We start from the raw sequence: 15,649 nt of genomic DNA, 5'->3' as shown, positions 1-15,649 counted from the left end.
TCTGTGTTGTGCTGCATTTTAATTCTAGTGATCACTTAAATGGGAACTCTTTGAGAAGGATAAAAATGATGTGAACTTTTCTACAGCGATCTCTGCACAAATACTGATTGCCCCAAGAGCTGGCGTTACTGAATTTCCAAAATAAAAGCATGGCTAATACTAATGATGCACTGGGATGCAAAAGGTCTTCATAACATTTTTATATTAAATCACTTGCGTGCTGTGGCACTAATGTTGCATTTGTTACCTTCTCTGTGCGTTCTTTTCGTATCTTAGCCCTCAGGTAGAGCACGCTGGATAATGACCGTTTCCTTTGCAAAGCCCAGGGAAAAGACTGCTTTCCCATGTGAAGCCTCGTAAAAGGAGATAAGCTGTTTGAGGGACGTAACTCTCTTGTTACCATATTGTGCCTGTGTTCAGTAGTGCTGGTGGGGGTCCTTGGTGGAGGTGTCTGGAAAAACACAAACGCTGCAACTGGTGCCCTGGCATCCTGATGCCTGGTCCTGCTCCAGGGGCCAACACTGGGGGCTCCTCTCTTGCTCCACACCACATGCTGCTGGCACCATGTGTAGGGCCCTCACTTCATTTTGCATTTCCTGTTGCTGTCTCCAAAACTTTGAAGCACTTACACAAAACAGAGTTAGGTTATATGGAAAGATGGTTAAGTAAGGATTTAATAAAAGACAAGGCAGACTGCAGTGATCAAGCAAGGTACTGACAGGCAACTGCTTAAACACCCTGGCCCCTTCCCCTCATCTCGAGTGCCTCCTTGCTCCTCCTTGGCTGAACAGTTCTTAGTAGATTTTGCATAACCCCACAAGCCTCTCCAGTAGCCCAGATCCTCATTTATCCCGTTTTCCCCTTACCAGTTACAAGTCCATGCTGGTCCTCTCTGATCTCTACCCATAGTCTTCTAGTGACCCCTCAGTTAGTGACTGGAGGCTTTAGGGCTTGGTCCTTATTCCAGTTATACCCTGCCATGTCTTTTGTTTATCCCCCTCCATGATGCCAGCAACTCCCCCTGAATAAATCCTCAATAAAATGATTAAAATGACTACAGTCTATACAATCCAGCTTACTTTTTTTTCTTTAATTTTGGAGATTCTGCAGTAAGCTTTCATATTGAATAAAACCATTCAGTTTGACTGATGTCACTGGTGCCTTAATATTTGGAATTGTAGAATATGTCTAGCAAATCAATAAATTAATTCTTGCAAAGTCTATATATTTTTAGTGTATCCTGAAGATATTTTGCAGGTGGTATCTTAATTTGGACAGAGGAAGGTAAAGTATTACTTAAAGTATTGTCTTTCTAAGAGCTGTGGCCAAGTAGAGTGATTGGAATATGGAATTGACTGTACTGATTGTTCCTGTTTTCCACAGTACCAGACAGCTGAGAAACAACTTATTTGACAGTAGAAGACTAGCAGCATATGCAAATTTGTGAGGATTTTCATTGGATGCTGTAAATAGTTGTTTTTTTTTTTTAATTGTCCTGCTGAAATATTGGGAATCTGTTGTTAATTTGATGGTTTATTTCCCTGATAAGGAACTTTTGGCTTGCTCTATCAGTCTGGCTGATTAAATTGTACTGGGGAATAAAAAAATGCGGAAGTTGAGAATTTTCCAGGCACTCCAGAAAATATTCCAGATATCGCTGAAAGCAGTAATCCAGGTCTTCCCACCGCCAGTCTTCATCATGTGGCCACCTGGCACATGAGTGGAAAAACGCAGTTTTTACATGATATGAACAGAATTTCTGCAATTCTTTCTGATGTTTTGTTTTAAGTTGCTGTAGCAGATACTTCAGAATCTTAAGACAGTCTTTCCTGTTAAACAAAAAAAGTGATTAGGTGCTTCCTACATACTCAGTTTGAAATATCTAACATATACCTTATTCATGAAAGCCATAAAAAATGCTCTTACTATACTAATATTTTCAATACTGTTTTGTATAAAATCTGAAAATAAAAATGCAGTGGTATGCTACATAGTCCTAGATGTACTGCATCTATGAACTTATTTAATCCTAACAACAAAATATTTCTACTTTAAAGAGTAGTTTCTGTCCGGAAGGTGTCTTTCTGGTGCCACAGCTGTGGGAGGTGCTGCTCAGCCCTGTGCTCAGCAGCCTCCTGGCTCTGCTGCAGCTGCCACCGGCAGCGCTGCAGCCCCCGGGGCTGCTGGAGATTAAAGGTGCCCTATGGGCTTTACACTGAGGGGAATATGGGCATATGGAGTTTAAAACATTGCTGGGCATGTCTGCTACTCCAAAAGCAAAGGGAAAGAGTGACTCCTGTGACTGACTGTTTTGTTTTTTGATTTTTATTTATGTATTTTATTCAATAGCAGATCTGTTTAAGTAACTTATGGAGCTGTTTTACGTATATTCTGTACAGGATTGTTGCTGTTCCTATGAAACTATTTTTTGATAGAGTGAAAAATAACACGTATTGGTCTTCATCCCCTTGAGCCATTCTTCTCTTCACATCATCATTTAAAAAAAACTGCTATGGCAGGAGGTGAAATTTGCTCCCCAAATCCAGAAAGCCAAGCTGTCCGTTTGAGCTAATTTTTCTAAATAGGACTGGGTTTGGGAAGGAGCATTCCACAACTCACATCAGTTAGCAAATCTGAAGTCTAAGCCAGCAGTGGGATTTCCTTGCATTTCCCATTCAGTCAAAGTCAGGCATGTTCAGCAAGGAGTAAGGTTGCACTGCTGTCTGCTGCAGCACAGCGGTATGGGAAGCAGTGCCTAAAAGCCTCGTTCTCCCTCCCTTCTATGACCTAATAACTGTTGAAACAAATTCATAATGTAAATATTCAGCTGAAGCAGTGCTAAATAATACTGTGGCTCAAACCTCTGAAATTTTCATATGGAAATACCAACCTACAACATCTTACTCCACCAGATTCGCAACATGTCTTTCCGTTACCGTGGTTTGTTATTATTTCCTTTTCAGTATGTGAGAAGGACAGGCGCCAAGTGTTTCCTAAAGTGGTGAGTAGAAAATGGTTAAATGGCTTGTATCACTGTCTTTAACAAAAAGAGACATATTTAAATTGGACTTAATTAGAATATCAGCCATTTCTTTATGCTTTAAAAAGCACTGTTAATTCAGCAATTACTGTAATTAATTAGTTCTTCCTTAGTCCTCCTGCCACTCCACACAATCACAATTGGACTGTTACTAGTATAGGGCAGATTTCATATGAGTGCTCTATGTGTCCTCTCCTAGGGATGTTTACATTCCCTTTGAAATTAAGTTTAATTCTGAACCTCACTGCATTTGCTGAACATGATTTGGGAAATAATCACACTGTCCACAGAAGTTGCTTCTAAATTTGCTCTGTATCATCAGCATTACTATTAAAACAATTTGCTTTTGAATAAACAAATGGTGATATTGGTATAAGTTTCTATCTTACTGTGCAATTAATGTTTGTGAACTTGTCCTAAACAACTTTTTTTCTCTTCGTGTTGCTGGAAAAAAAACATATATATATATAGCTCTCCTCAGACAAATTTGTCTTTCTCATATAAATTAGACTGTTTCTCTGCCCCATTTTGTTTAGTTACTGATTTCATTTAATTTTCACTGGAAGAGATAGTCCAACGGAGCAGTAATGACTTATAGGTGGCACGGTATGAAATGCTCTGCCAATTAAAATATACCAAGCTGCCCCAACTATTCCTTGCTAAAATGGACTAGTCCTGTAATCCAGTGGCAATTTGAGGTGGTTTCTACAAACTAACGTAGGCACAGGGTGACAGTCATCTGAAAATAAAAGTTATGTAGCACTCCTTAACATTTGGAGTTGAATGAGAAATACTGTATCCTGTCAGTTTTGCAGAATAAACCTAAAAGTATTGAACTGTATGCAAAGTGTCAAGTTACATTTAGAGGGATGTTCTTTGGCTTTAGAAATCTGAAACTCTCTTGTAGCAGAGGAATCGAATATTGCTAAGTTCAGTACTGTCATAGGGAAAATCCATGTTCATGTGTTACCTTAATGCTATTTGGAATGGGTAGGATACAGTCTGGCACAGCAGTCTTATTTTGAAATTTCAGTACAGGTTGAGCTGTCACAAATCTGGGTTTTAAAAGCAGGCTTTCAGTTGTCTTTGCCCTGGAAGTACCCAGGAAAAATACAAAAAACTCTGCCTTAGTGACACAATAATAAACAGAATTAGGATACTCAGTTCGTAGCACTTGTCAAGTGAAATGAAGTTAAGATGAAAGTTGAAAGGGGAAAAAAAAAAATGAAGTAGAGGTTTTGGAGTATCCCTCCCTGGAGATCTTCCAAACCCGCTTGGACACAGTCTGGTGCCACGTGCTCTAGGTGACCCTGGTGTGCAGGGGGGTTGGACTAGATGACCTCTAGAGGTCCCTTCCAACCTTAACCATTCTATGATTCTATGCCACAACATAGGCTTATTGTCTGTATGTGAGATACCTCTTAGCACCTTTTCTTCTTTGTTTTGTTTGGCTACTAAATAAAACTCTTCGTATCTGAGCTTATTCCTGATTTTTCTTCCTAGCCATTCTCCAACTGGAAGGCCGTCCTTTGTGCTGAGAGGCCAGCTCTGATTAACTTTCAAAGCCAAGATGATGTCCAAGGAGATTTCTGATGGAGGCTTTTTGATCTGAAGTGTAATTGCAGGGCATCCAGGTTTTTTCCTTGTTACAGTTACTTCTGCAGCTAGTAACAAAAAAAAACATATTTTTCATTTTACATCAGTGTTTTATTAAAATACATTTTGAATAAAGCATTAAGGATTATTGAGGAATTCAAAAATGGAGAGACTGTCTGTAGACACAGTAATGTGTTGTTCTGAGCTGCCTTACTGTGAAAAACAAGATGAAGAGACTCCAAGTTCCTGCAGGCTTTCCAGAAGAAGAGCAACATAGTGAGGGGGATAGATATAGGTGATTCATAAAGGAGGCTCTGCATGCCACCAACTATGCAACCAGCTCTCTGCATAATGCAAATGGGTTCAGGCCATTTTGGGAGTACCAAACATGGACTTCATGTTATCCCCTTTTAACCCTAAATGTTCCTTTTTTCATACAGAAGTGGGTCCATTATGTAATCCACTATATTAACTGCATGAGGTAATCCCTGCTGGTGTGTGTGGCGGTTCACAGGAGGTGAGGAGAAGGGGAGTTCCCTGGGGTTCGGGCTGGGCGGGAAGGAAGAGGCTAGCAAGAACAATGCATGTGTGCAATTTAATAGGATTTTTTTTTCATTCCTAGGTGTAACTCATTCACTCAATACTTACTGCTTATGTTTTTTACTTCCTCTTTAATAATCTTCCTTAGTGCTTCAAGCATTTCTAAGGCTGATAATTTTCCTTCTTCATCTAGAAACCTACTCAAGTACATTTCTCTGGGGTTTCTTTTGAGCGTTACATAGTAAAAGGCTCCCGTGGCGTCGCACGCATCGAGCTGAAGCCGCGGGACGGACATGGTGAGCATGATGTCAAACTCGTCCGGCTCCGAGATCTGCAACGCGCAGGGACACGGCGTCGAGAGCGGCTCCGCGCAGCACCAGGAACCGCGTCCGCGAGTGTCCCGGCACCGGCCCCGACCGCGGCCCCGCGCCTCGGCACCCACCTTGACGTGCTCGTAGTAGCTGCCCGCGCTGAACTTCTCGAGGGCGCCGAAGGGGCCGCCGCGGGCGCGCACGCCCTGCAGCAGCTGCCCCACCACGTCTCTCACGAGCCCCGCCGCCTCGGACACGTCGTGCCGGTGCAGGCTGAGCCGCGCGAGCACGTCCCGCAGCCGCGGCGCGGCCCCCGCCTTCCGCCGGGCGCCCGTGGGACGCGGCTGGGGCGGCTCCGCGCCCTCGGGGGCCGCCGCCGCTGCCGCCACCGCCGCCGGCTCCGCCGCGGGGCGAGAGCGGCCGCTGCGGCCCGAGCCCCTCGTCCTGGCGGTGGCGGCGGCGGCGCCGTCCGGGCGCGACGCGGCTCTGCCGGGCTCACGGCCGCGGCCCCGCGAGCTGCTGCGCGCTCGGGCGGCCGTTCCGGCTCTCGCCCGGCCGCGGCCTCGCCCCGGCGCCGCGGCGCCCGCTCCCCGCTCGCGTCTCCCGCTCATGCCCGCGCCGCGCGGAAGGCGCTTTCCCGCCTCGCGCCGCGCTCCGGCCCCTTCCAGGCAGCGCGCCGCCCGCCCGGGAAACGAAACCGCCCCGCGGGCGGCAGCGGGGCCGCCCGGCGCAGCGCGAGCAGCGGCCGCGCGAGGGCATCGCCGCGCCGGGGCACCCCGGGCGCCCGCCGCGAAGCGCCGCCCCGAGCCGCCCGGTTCCGGTTCCGCGCGAGGACGGTGCCATGTTGCTGGGCCGGCACTGGCGCCGCCTGGCGCTGCCGTCGCCGCCTCCCGCCCCGCGGCCCCTGTGGCGCGCCGCAGCAGCGGCCGCGACGGGCTACGAGGTGGTGGTGATCGGCGGCGGCCACGCGGGCACGGAGGCGGCGGCGGCGGCGGCCCGCGGCGGGGCGCGCACGCTGCTGCTCACGCACCGCATCGGCACCATCGGTAGCGCGGGGAGCGATTTGGGGGGGAAGGCCCGGCGGGGCCGGCCGTGACGGGTTCGCGTCCCGCTCAGGGGAGCTCTCGTGCAACCCGTCGTTCGGCGGCATCGGCAAGGGCCACCTCGTGCGCGAGCTGGACGCGCTGGACGGCGTGTGCGGCCGCGCGTGCGACCGCGCCGGCCTCCACTACAAGGTGCTCAACCGGCGCAAGGGCCCGGCCGTGTGGGGCCTCCGCGCGCAGGTCGACCGGGGCCTCTACCGGCGGCGCGTGCAGGTGAGCGCGGCGCCCGCGCCGGGAAACCCCGGCCAGCCCGTCCTGGGGGTAACCGAGCGTCTGGGTGCGGAGGAGCCCGCGGGGAGGGAAGGGGGCAAGAAGGGTGCGGAAGCCGGCAGGGCCCGGGGCTACCGGACACCCCAGAGCTTCCCAGGTTTGTGCAGTAACTCCTTTCGCGACAGGAAGAAATCCTCAACACGCCGCTGCTGACGGTTCGTGAGGGGTCTGTGGAGGATCTGCTGTTGACGGAGGCAGAGACGGACCATCCCGGGAAGTGCCGAGTCGCAGGAGTCGTTCTGGGTAGGTAGCAGCGGTCAGCGAGTCCCTTCCGCGGCTCGGCACCGCGAGCAACCTTCAGGGTCCGCATGCCAGGTTCACCAGCTAGAAAGTGGGGTTAGCCTACAGAGAAGACCGACTGCAGACCAAATCAGGTTAATATCTGCAAAAAATGCAATTGGGTCGATAACTGGATCAATTAGATACTGGGAGGCTATGTGGGTTCTATTCTGTTTCCTGTAGATTAGCGGTTCTAATCTCCACTCTGTGTGATGTGTTTGGTAGGAACAGGCTGCAGACATCGTATCCTTTTATTGGCAGGCTCAGGTTTTGTTGCCACTTGCTGGCCTGGCAAGCCAGCCTTTAAGGATCGTTGGCAAGAGTGGGTGTTCTGTGTGAGACGCAGAATACGAGGGGAATTACGGGGCTTCGTTGATGCTAAAATACACACATGCCTGAAAACTTGCTGTTTCAGGGGACGGGAGCAGAGTAAGTGCTGGGAGCGTCGTCCTGACCACCGGGACATTTTTGAGGGGAATGGTCGTCATGGGCCTGGACACGCACCCGGCCGGGCGGCTCGGAGACCAGCCGGCCATTGGGCTGGCGCGGACCTTGGAGAACCTGGGATTTGCTGTGGGTCGCCTGAAGACCGGGACGCCGCCGAGACTTGCCAAGGATACGATCGACTTCAGCCGCCTGGCGGAGCGCGCGGCCGACAACCCTCCCGTGCCCTTCAGCTTCCTCAGCGAGGCCGTGTGGATCAAGGTGGGGCAGCGCTCGCCACAGGCGCCTGTAGCCGGGCAGGAATCGGGGGCAGTGCTCCGGGGACTCTCGTACTTGGAAGCAACCAGGGAGAAACTGCTTAAACAGGTGCAGAGGAAACGGCATTTTCCCAAGAAAAGCTTAGGAAGTCAATAGTGTTCTTATGTAGTTAAGCAGCATGGAATTAAGTACTAGAAGGTAATTTGCCACACAGCATATAGGAATTTTAATCGCTTATTATAAGGGCATAAAAGTAATGTTGTTTGATCCTCAGTGTTTGTAGAAGAGGTTTGGAAGACTGAAGTGCAGTGGTGCAATTTGAATGTTAGCCTGTTGCTTTTATGTTCAGAAGAAACAGTGAAATACTTTACACTGTTTCTGTTTGTTTTGAATTTTCCGTGTTAATTTTAGGGTTTGGAGAGATTTGCTTTATCTTCCCCAAACTCTTCTATTGTTGCACAATCAGCACTTACCACACTTACTTCAGGCTTCAAATTTCTGTGGTTAATTTGAATGCTGTGACTCCATCAGTTGCTTACTGAGAGTGTCCATCCTGTAGATAGGAACATGTCTAGATTATAACTTGAATCCTGGACTCCCAGGCTGTGTTTTCCGCTGGTTTTGGTCTGCTTTGGGGCACGTTGCTGAAGCTCCCCAGTTGTTGGAGATACAGTGTGTGTGCGATGGGTACAGTGATGCTACCCAGCTCCCAGGGAATTGAGAGCAGGTTGTCATGACAAGCCCGTGGAGATCCTCAGTGGAGCAGAGTTCTTCAGCAAGTGCGGAGCACTCATTGTGCTTGGATCAACTTAAGAGAGCTTTGACCAACTCTTTCAGCCAGAAGATCAGCTCCCCTGTTACCTGACCCACACCAGCCCCAAGGCTCAGCAGATTATCCTGGATAACCTCCACGTGAACGACCATGTGAAGGAGACAACAAAGGGGCCCCGGTGAGTAAGTGGCCTCATGCAGGGTGCTCGGTGTCATGAGCTGACAGCATATCTGAAACTGGCTGGATCTTCCCTGCTTTGCTCCTGGGAAGTTACGTTTTCTCCATGCCAGGCAGTGCTTATGGTTATTTCTTGTTGCAGATATTGTCCCTCTCTTGAATCTAAGGTTCTGCGCTTCCCAAACCGCCAGCACCAGGTGTGGCTGGAGCCTGAAGGCCTGGACTCCAATGTCATTTACCCGCAGGGCATGTCAATGACACTGCCACCTGAGCTCCAGGAGCAGGTGATCAGATCCACTCCAGGCTTGGAGAAAGCCGAGATGTTACAGCCAGGTGAGAGATAGGAGTAAGTCTGAATTTATTGGTTGTAATTGTTACCAGGCAGTAGAAATTAGCCTCTGCTTAGAGCATAACAAAACAAAGTAAATATGAAACAAAGTTAATTCCCAAAGTTAATTCCAGAGTTTTTTGCTTGATTGTTCTTAAATTGTAAGTAAAAATTGTTAACTTTAGTCACTCTGCGTGACGGAGTGCTTTCCTTGAGAAATAGGGACCCTCACGGTCTGTCCCATAGCATCTGTCTGTGTTTGGTACAGGCTATGGGGTACAATATGATTTCCTGGACCCGCGGCAGCTGACAGCTTCTCTCGAGTCCCGCCTTGTTCAGCGGCTCTTCTTTGCAGGACAGATAAATGGCACTACAGGCTATGAAGAAGCTGCAGCTCAGGTGGGCGAATCTGAGAGTACCTGAGAGACACTGCCTTGGCGTTCAGCCTGGGTGTGCAGGCCTGTTAAGCCCATGTTGTGCTCATGAGATATTGTTACTTGTTACTGTAAGTTTCAGACTTGCCTAAAATGTATTTACGCTTTAGTATCTGCATCTTTAGTATTGCTGCTGATACTGAGATTGCAGTTAAGAAAAGTAATTGTAAGAACTGCCAGATATTGCAGCCTGGAGACTGTGTGAGGGCTATGGCTGAAAACATGTGGGAATGGTCTCTTGTCATGTCAGCAAGGTTCAAAAAGCTCTTTGGACCCCTGCAGTTACCACAGGGAAGAAACTGCCTAGACACGTTGCATTGGCTGCTGTGTTTCCCCAGGGCTCACAGCTCTCCGGGGCAGGCAGGCTGGGGTTTTAGCTGTGAGGGAGGCGATGCACGTTCTGTGCCTGCTCTCTGCAGGGCGTCATCGCCGGCATCAACGCTTGCCTCCGGGTTCGCGGCCGGCCCCCGTTCGTGGTGAGCCGCACCGAGGGCTACGTGGGCGTCCTCATCGACGACCTCACCACGCTGGGCACGCGCGAGCCCTACCGCATGTTCACCAGCCGCGTGGAGTTCCGCATGTCCCTGCGGCCCGACAACGCCGACGCCAGGCTCACTGCCAGAGGTGCTCCCCTGCACCCGCCTCGGCTCTGAACACCCTGCCCGGCTCCGGGCAGACCCTCGTCTCACGTGCTCTCCGTCTCCGCAGGTTTTAAGGAGGCTGGATTTGTGTCTCAGGAGCGGTATGATCGATCGGTTAAGATGAGGGCTGCTTTAGAGGATGGAATTGCAATGCTGAAGTCCCTTCAGTTCAGTATATCCAAGTGGTCCCAGTTAATACCAGAAGTTTCCATTAGCAGCAGTCGAAAGTCACCTCTCAGGTAAAGGTTACAGCATAAACTTCCTTCCCTGGCTTAAGCATGCTTTAGGAAATCTGTTCCAAAACTGATGCCTCTTGCCCATCTTGTTCCCTGAGGCTGTCAGGACTTACCTTGGGGACTCCAGCACGATCCCCTCCAGGGACTGATGCCTCTTTACCTATAGCAGCAGCACAGTGCTGATATTTCTCTTACACTGCATCTCCTGGCTTGACACTGTGTCCCAGCGTATACTGCCCTGGCCCAGGTGGTTCTTGCTGCCCATACTGAGAGTGCCACAGAATGGTGACGCTTTGTGACATTCCAGGCCAGCTGGGGGCAGTGTCAGGACACCATGGCCCTTGCATCCTTTACCCATCCTCTGCTTCACCTCTCTCTTCATTCTAAGTCAGTGACTGAGACCTCACTGACTCGTCTGCTTGAAAGGTTCCACTTGATGCTGTCATATACTTAGTCTTACCTTGCTCTTCATCCTAAAGAGCCTTCCCCCAAGAACTGAACTCTTCCATGTAGGGAGGTGAGCTTTGCTCCGCAGTTGTTCAGGCTTATGCTGAGGTGTTTTAAGTTTAAGCTGGGGATAGCTGTAAATCTGTTAAGCAAGTGGGAATCCTTCATACAGTATAAACTTACTCTTGTTTTCCGCAGTGCCTTTGACGTCCTTCGGTATCCAGAGGTGAACATGGAGATTCTAGCAAGGGCTCTCCCAGAACCCCTGGGAAAGGTTGTTGAGTGGAGAGAACTGGCAGAGAGGTTGAAAATAGAAGGTAGGGTACAAGGGTCATGATCTTCTAATGAGATTTATGCAGGGTTTGTGCAGTAAGGGGGAGCCAGCCCATTAATTCCTCTGAATTCCCGTAGTTTCTTAATGGAGTGGGGTATTGTTACCAGAGGAGGCATCTGTTACCCTGCACCACAGCCCTACACAGGCACCACTGTTTCTCTTCTGCGGTGGGAAAGCAGTTACGTATCTGTGCTCACTGCTGGGTTTTTCCTCTTTACTCCTCCGCCAAAGAGACTGTCCTCTCCTGGAGTGAGAGAAAAGGCCTCAGTTCCTGTAATAAATTAAGGGGTGTGACTTCTTCCAAAGTAGTGGTGTCTGTGAAGCTCTTTAGCTGAAACCTTCCTGTAGATGTTTTCAGCAGTCCCACTGGAATTGTTCATTTCCTTCCAACACTTCCTGGAAATGGCCCGTTTGTGTGCTTGTCTATATCTGGTCCTTTTGTTTCTCTGATCCCCCATTCCAGCGGCTTATGAGTGGTGTGTAGCCAACCAGCAGCAGGAAATAGAGGAAGTGCGGCGAGATGAAGCCCTCCGACTGCCAGAGGACCTGGATTATTTTGCCATTGATGCATCTCTGTCAGCAGAAGTGCGGGAGAAACTCGACCTCAATCGTCCCCAGACAGTAAGATGAACCCAAGCGAGACCCTTCCATGTTGTGTCAAGGGGCACAGAAGGGAGAGGAGACTGGGGAGAGGAAAATATGCTGGGTTTATTTAATTTCTCACTAGCTTACCTTGTTGCTGTTTCCACACAGATTGGTGCAGTCAGCCGCATCCCTGGAATTACACCAGCTGCTATTCTTAACCTGCTTAGATTTGTGAAGACCAATCACCAGCGTACAAAGAGAGTAGAAGTTTTGCCCCCAGCTGACAGGAAAGCCACTTCCCAAACGCAGATTTCAGCAGAGCTTTCTGAAGAAGAGCCAGAGAGTACCCTCGTTAAAGCACCGTTGTAGAAAAGCACATCCGTCCTCCCACAATATGCGACTAGATCACCTTTGCTCATAAACCTGCTCCCAGAAGAGAAGCATGTTGGCTGGAGCTAAAGCAGCTGTATGTGTGTCCTCTGGTAGTGTCCCTGAGCAGAATGAAGGTGACAAACGTGTCAACTTTCCGTAAACACTCAGGAATCTGGTTACAGCCCAGCCCGTGGTGTCACCAGTGCAAGTAAGAAGACATGGAAGTTCAAAATTCCGCTTATTTGGAAGCGAAGTCAGATAGTCAAGATGTGTTGGAAAGCGTCTTGACAGGCGGGTGTCTGGCTTGCTCAGTGTGACGTTTCAGATCCGTTCAGAACCCGCAGCTGCACAAGGTGATTTGGGCTAGAAAGCAGCTCCATTGACTTTGGTGCTCGCTTATAGCCGTGCCATGGCTACAATACCTAGTGTGTGATGTTAGCCAGTAGGAAAAACTTGGCTATGAGAGCGTGTGTGTGGCATGAATATCAAAGTTAACATAGCAGACTGTTTGAATGTAAACATTGTCACAGTTTTTTTTTTTCCTTATTCTGCATTAAAATAAATCTAACTTGTCTTTAAACTGGCTGTAGAGCTTGGTTGTCTCTATTAGAAAAAAGATTGTCACTGGTTTACTTTGTTACATAAGGGCAAAAATTTAAAAATGTGACTTTTAGAACCTATGCAATAATCAGAAGAGTGACTGGCATGTCCTAAAACTTTTACACTTCTCCCAGAAATGATTTTTTTTCCAAACCTTACACAATACTTTTGCTTTAGTAGCTATTGCATCGAAGTGTACTTTATACGTAGATAAAACTTGACTTTTGGACTAATACAACTTTTTTAAAAAATTGAATATGGATATATATGAATAAACTGCTGAAGATGAATGATACTTTGTCTAATACAGAGGCTGATAAAGGGTTTAATAGTGTTCAGAGCTAAGTGCAGCTTCAGGGTTGTTCTGCTCTGTCATGTCTTGCAGTCCAAAGGGCCTGGCTCTTCACTGTTTGCCCCACAGTGCTGTGGTCACGGAAGGGAGCAGCAAATCTCTGGTTTGGAGCAGCAGCGTGAAGCTCCGCGGGCAGGAAGGCTGTTCCTAGAGTCGGGAGCTGCTGTGGGGAGCACCAGGCGGTGCCACCCGGAGCAGGAGGCCAGGCAGCCACCGGGGCAGGAGGGCCAGGGCTGCGCAGGGCGCGTTGGGTGCCACCTCCGCGCACAGGAGCTGCCTCCAGATGGGATCCACATCAGGATGTGCCATGGAGGGAGGCCGAGTTCAGGCTGCCGCTGTGCAGCTGCTGGAGCCTTGCCTGGTTTAAGCGCTGTTCTCTCTGATGATCGTTATCTTGGTTAGAGTAATTTAAGAGCGTACTGCTCTCCAAACACACCTAATTTCTCTTTAAATACCCTCTGAATTGACTGGGCAAACAGGCTTGGGAACAAGTTTTGTTGGAAATATATTTATCTGCCATTTTGAAATCACGTTCCTGAGCTGTTTGGTGTGTCTTTGCCCCAGATGAGTGGTTCCTTCCCAGGCCCAAGAGGATGGGCAGAGCTCCTGCATCCATCTGGGGAACCACCTGCCTTGCTGAAGGCCTCTGCCTTAGCCGGGTGCTGGCTGCGTGGAGCTGGTTGTGTGGAGCCGAACGAGCTCCAGAGCTGCCTTTGTGCCACAGTGCTTCGGACAAGCTCACGTGTGTCCACCCCTTTGCACCTCTGACCTGCGCTCCTTTCAGCTTGGCTAGCTCAGGGAATCATTTCAAACTGGTGAGTCCTGGGTTTTGTGGGAAAAAAAGGCAGGGTCCCACAGTCAGTGCCCTGGAAATGCAGCTTCACAGCTCCACAGAGTCCTGCTCCCTATGCCTCTCTAGGCCTCCAGCCTCCTCTCTGCTATTCAGGAGAAGGTTTTGTGCTTCTATTTTTCTTCCTCGCATCATCATGCATTAACTCTGCATTCTGGTCATTTTTAATGTACCAAATTCCATACACATCTTCCATGCAGCTTTGACAGACTGGGAAGGAAGCCTCACTGAATTCTTTATCCTCTCACTTTTGTGAGAGATTGTGCAATCTTGGAATTGCTTCTCCTAGTTCTTTGTCTCCTCAGCAGCCATTTGACAGGAAAATCCTGCTTCCGATAATGTCTTTAACTGCAAAGCCCTTCACGCCCTGTTATAGAATCATAGAATCATAGAATGCTTAGGGTTGGAAGGGACCTCTAGAGATCATCTAGTCCAACCCCCCTGCATACGCAGGGACACCTAAAGCACGTGGCACAGGACTGCATCCAAGCGGGTTTTGAAGATCTCCAGAGAAGGAGACTCCACAACCTCTCTGGGCAGCCTGTTCCAGTGCTCTGTCACCCTCACTGTTAAGAAATTTTTCCTTAAGTTCCTATGGAATTTTTGATGTTTCAGTTTCCGGCCATTTCCTCTAGTCCTATCAGTGGCCACCACTGAAAAGATACCATGACCGTCCTCTGCACTCCCTCCCTTGAGGTATTTATATACACTGATTAGATCCCCTCTCAGCCTTCTCTTCTCCAGGCTGAACAGGCCCAGCTCCCTCAGCCTCTCCTCATAGGGCAGATGTTCCAGGCCCCTGATCATCCTTGTGGCCCTGCGCTGGACTCTCTCCAGCAGCTCCACATCCCTCTTGTACTGTGGAGCCCAGAACTGGACACAGTACTCCAGATGCGGCCTCACCAGGGCTGAGTAGAGGGGCAGGATCACCTCCCTCGACCTGCTGGAGACGCTCTTCTTAATGCAGCCCAGGATCCCATTGGCCTTTTTGGCCACGAGGGCACACTGCTGCCTCATGGTCAACTTGTCGTCCACCATGACACCCAGGTCTTTCTCCGCAGAGCTGCTCTCCACAAGCTCAGTCCCCAGCCTGTACTGGTGTCTGGGGTTATTCCTCCCCAGGTGCAGGACCTTGCACTTGGCCTTGTTGAACTGCATGAGGTTTTTCACCGCCCAGTTGTCCAGTCTGTCCAGGTCCCTCTGGATGGCAGCGCAGCCCTCTGGGGTATCGGCTACTCCTCCCAGTTTGGTATCATCAGCAAACTTGCTGAGGGAGCACTCTGTGCCTTCATCCAGGTCATTGATGAATAAATTGAACAGGACTGGACCAAGGACTGACCCCTGGGGGACCCCACTAGCCACAGGCCTCCAACTAGACTCTGCACCGCTGATCACCACTCTCTGGGCCCTGCCATCCAGCCAGTTCCTAATCCATCTCACTGTCCACTCATCTATCCCACACTTCCGGAGCTTGCCCAGGAGGATGTTGTGAGGGACGGTGTCAAAAGCCTTGGTGAAGTCGAGATAGACGACATCCACCGCTCTCCCCTCGTCTATCCAGCCGGTCATTTCATCATAGAAGGCTATCAGGTTAGTCAGGCAAGATTTTCCCTTGGTGAATCCATGCTGACTACTCTTGAGCACCTTCTTGTCCTCCATGTGCCTGGAGACAACGGCCAG

The 15,649-nt window shown here is 49.5% G+C and overlaps 2 protein-coding genes across 2 annotated transcripts; one reads left to right on the top strand and one right to left on the bottom strand.

Annotated features, from left to right (window-relative positions):
• Window positions 1-1,486: 1,486 nt before the first annotated feature.
• On the bottom strand, window positions 1,487-6,098 carry LOC148593577 (cyclic GMP-AMP synthase-like). Its single transcript, XM_088530400.1, has 6 exons — window positions 5,877-6,098; window positions 5,619-5,804; window positions 5,285-5,507; window positions 4,459-4,704; window positions 2,891-2,993; window positions 1,487-1,829 (listed from the first exon to the last, which is right to left on the bottom strand). The coding sequence occupies exons 1-6, from the start codon at window positions 6,096-6,098 to the stop codon at window positions 1,487-1,489; spliced, it is 1,323 nt and encodes a 440-aa protein (XP_088386526.1).
• Window positions 6,099-6,328: 230 nt separating this feature from the next.
• On the top strand, window positions 6,329-12,238 carry LOC148593576 (5-taurinomethyluridine-[tRNA] synthase subunit MTO1, mitochondrial-like). Its single transcript, XM_088530398.1, has 12 exons — window positions 6,329-6,533; window positions 6,604-6,803; window positions 6,986-7,103; window positions 7,555-7,844; window positions 8,679-8,791; window positions 8,933-9,123; window positions 9,387-9,517; window positions 9,972-10,176; window positions 10,261-10,432; window positions 11,075-11,193; window positions 11,674-11,831; window positions 11,964-12,238. Exons 1-12 carry the CDS (start codon window positions 6,329-6,331, stop codon window positions 12,162-12,164), a joined length of 2,103 nt encoding a protein of 700 aa, XP_088386524.1. The 3' UTR covers window positions 12,165-12,238.
• Window positions 12,239-15,649: the final 3,411 nt, after the last annotated feature.

Source organism: Tinamus guttatus, unplaced genomic scaffold (assembly GCF_059628265.1).
Source record: "Tinamus guttatus ecotype Peru unplaced genomic scaffold, ASM5962826v1 Tinamus_guttatus_pri_ptg000371l, whole genome shotgun sequence".
NCBI lineage: Eukaryota > Metazoa > Chordata > Aves > Tinamiformes > Tinamidae > Tinamus > Tinamus guttatus.
The sequence above is the reverse complement of the archived record's forward strand: the minus strand, read 5'-3'. Positions and strand labels throughout refer to the sequence as shown.

Excerpts from the sequence above, each read along its gene's own strand:
- LOC148593577 (XM_088530400.1), bottom strand. The coding sequence starts at position 6,098 with ATGAGCGGGAGACGCGAGCGGGGAGCGGGCGCCGCGGCGCCGGGGCGA. Across the intron at positions 4,705-5,284 it reads GGAAGTAAAAAACATAAGCA|CTGCAGAAGTAACTGTAACA; the intron begins GTAAGTATTGAG and ends TTTTGTTACTAG. Across the intron at positions 1,830-2,890 it reads GGTGGAGTAAGATGTTGTAG|GAAAGACTGTCTTAAGATTC; the intron begins GTTGGTATTTCC and ends TTTGTTTAACAG.
- LOC148593576 (XM_088530398.1), top strand. The coding sequence starts at position 6,329 with ATGTTGCTGGGCCGGCACTGGCGCCGCCTGGCGCTGCCGTCGCCGCCT. Across the intron at positions 6,534-6,603 it reads GCACCGCATCGGCACCATCG|GGGAGCTCTCGTGCAACCCG; the intron begins GTAGCGCGGGGA and ends CGTCCCGCTCAG. Across the intron at positions 7,104-7,554 it reads AGTCGCAGGAGTCGTTCTGG|GGGACGGGAGCAGAGTAAGT; the intron begins GTAGGTAGCAGC and ends TTGCTGTTTCAG.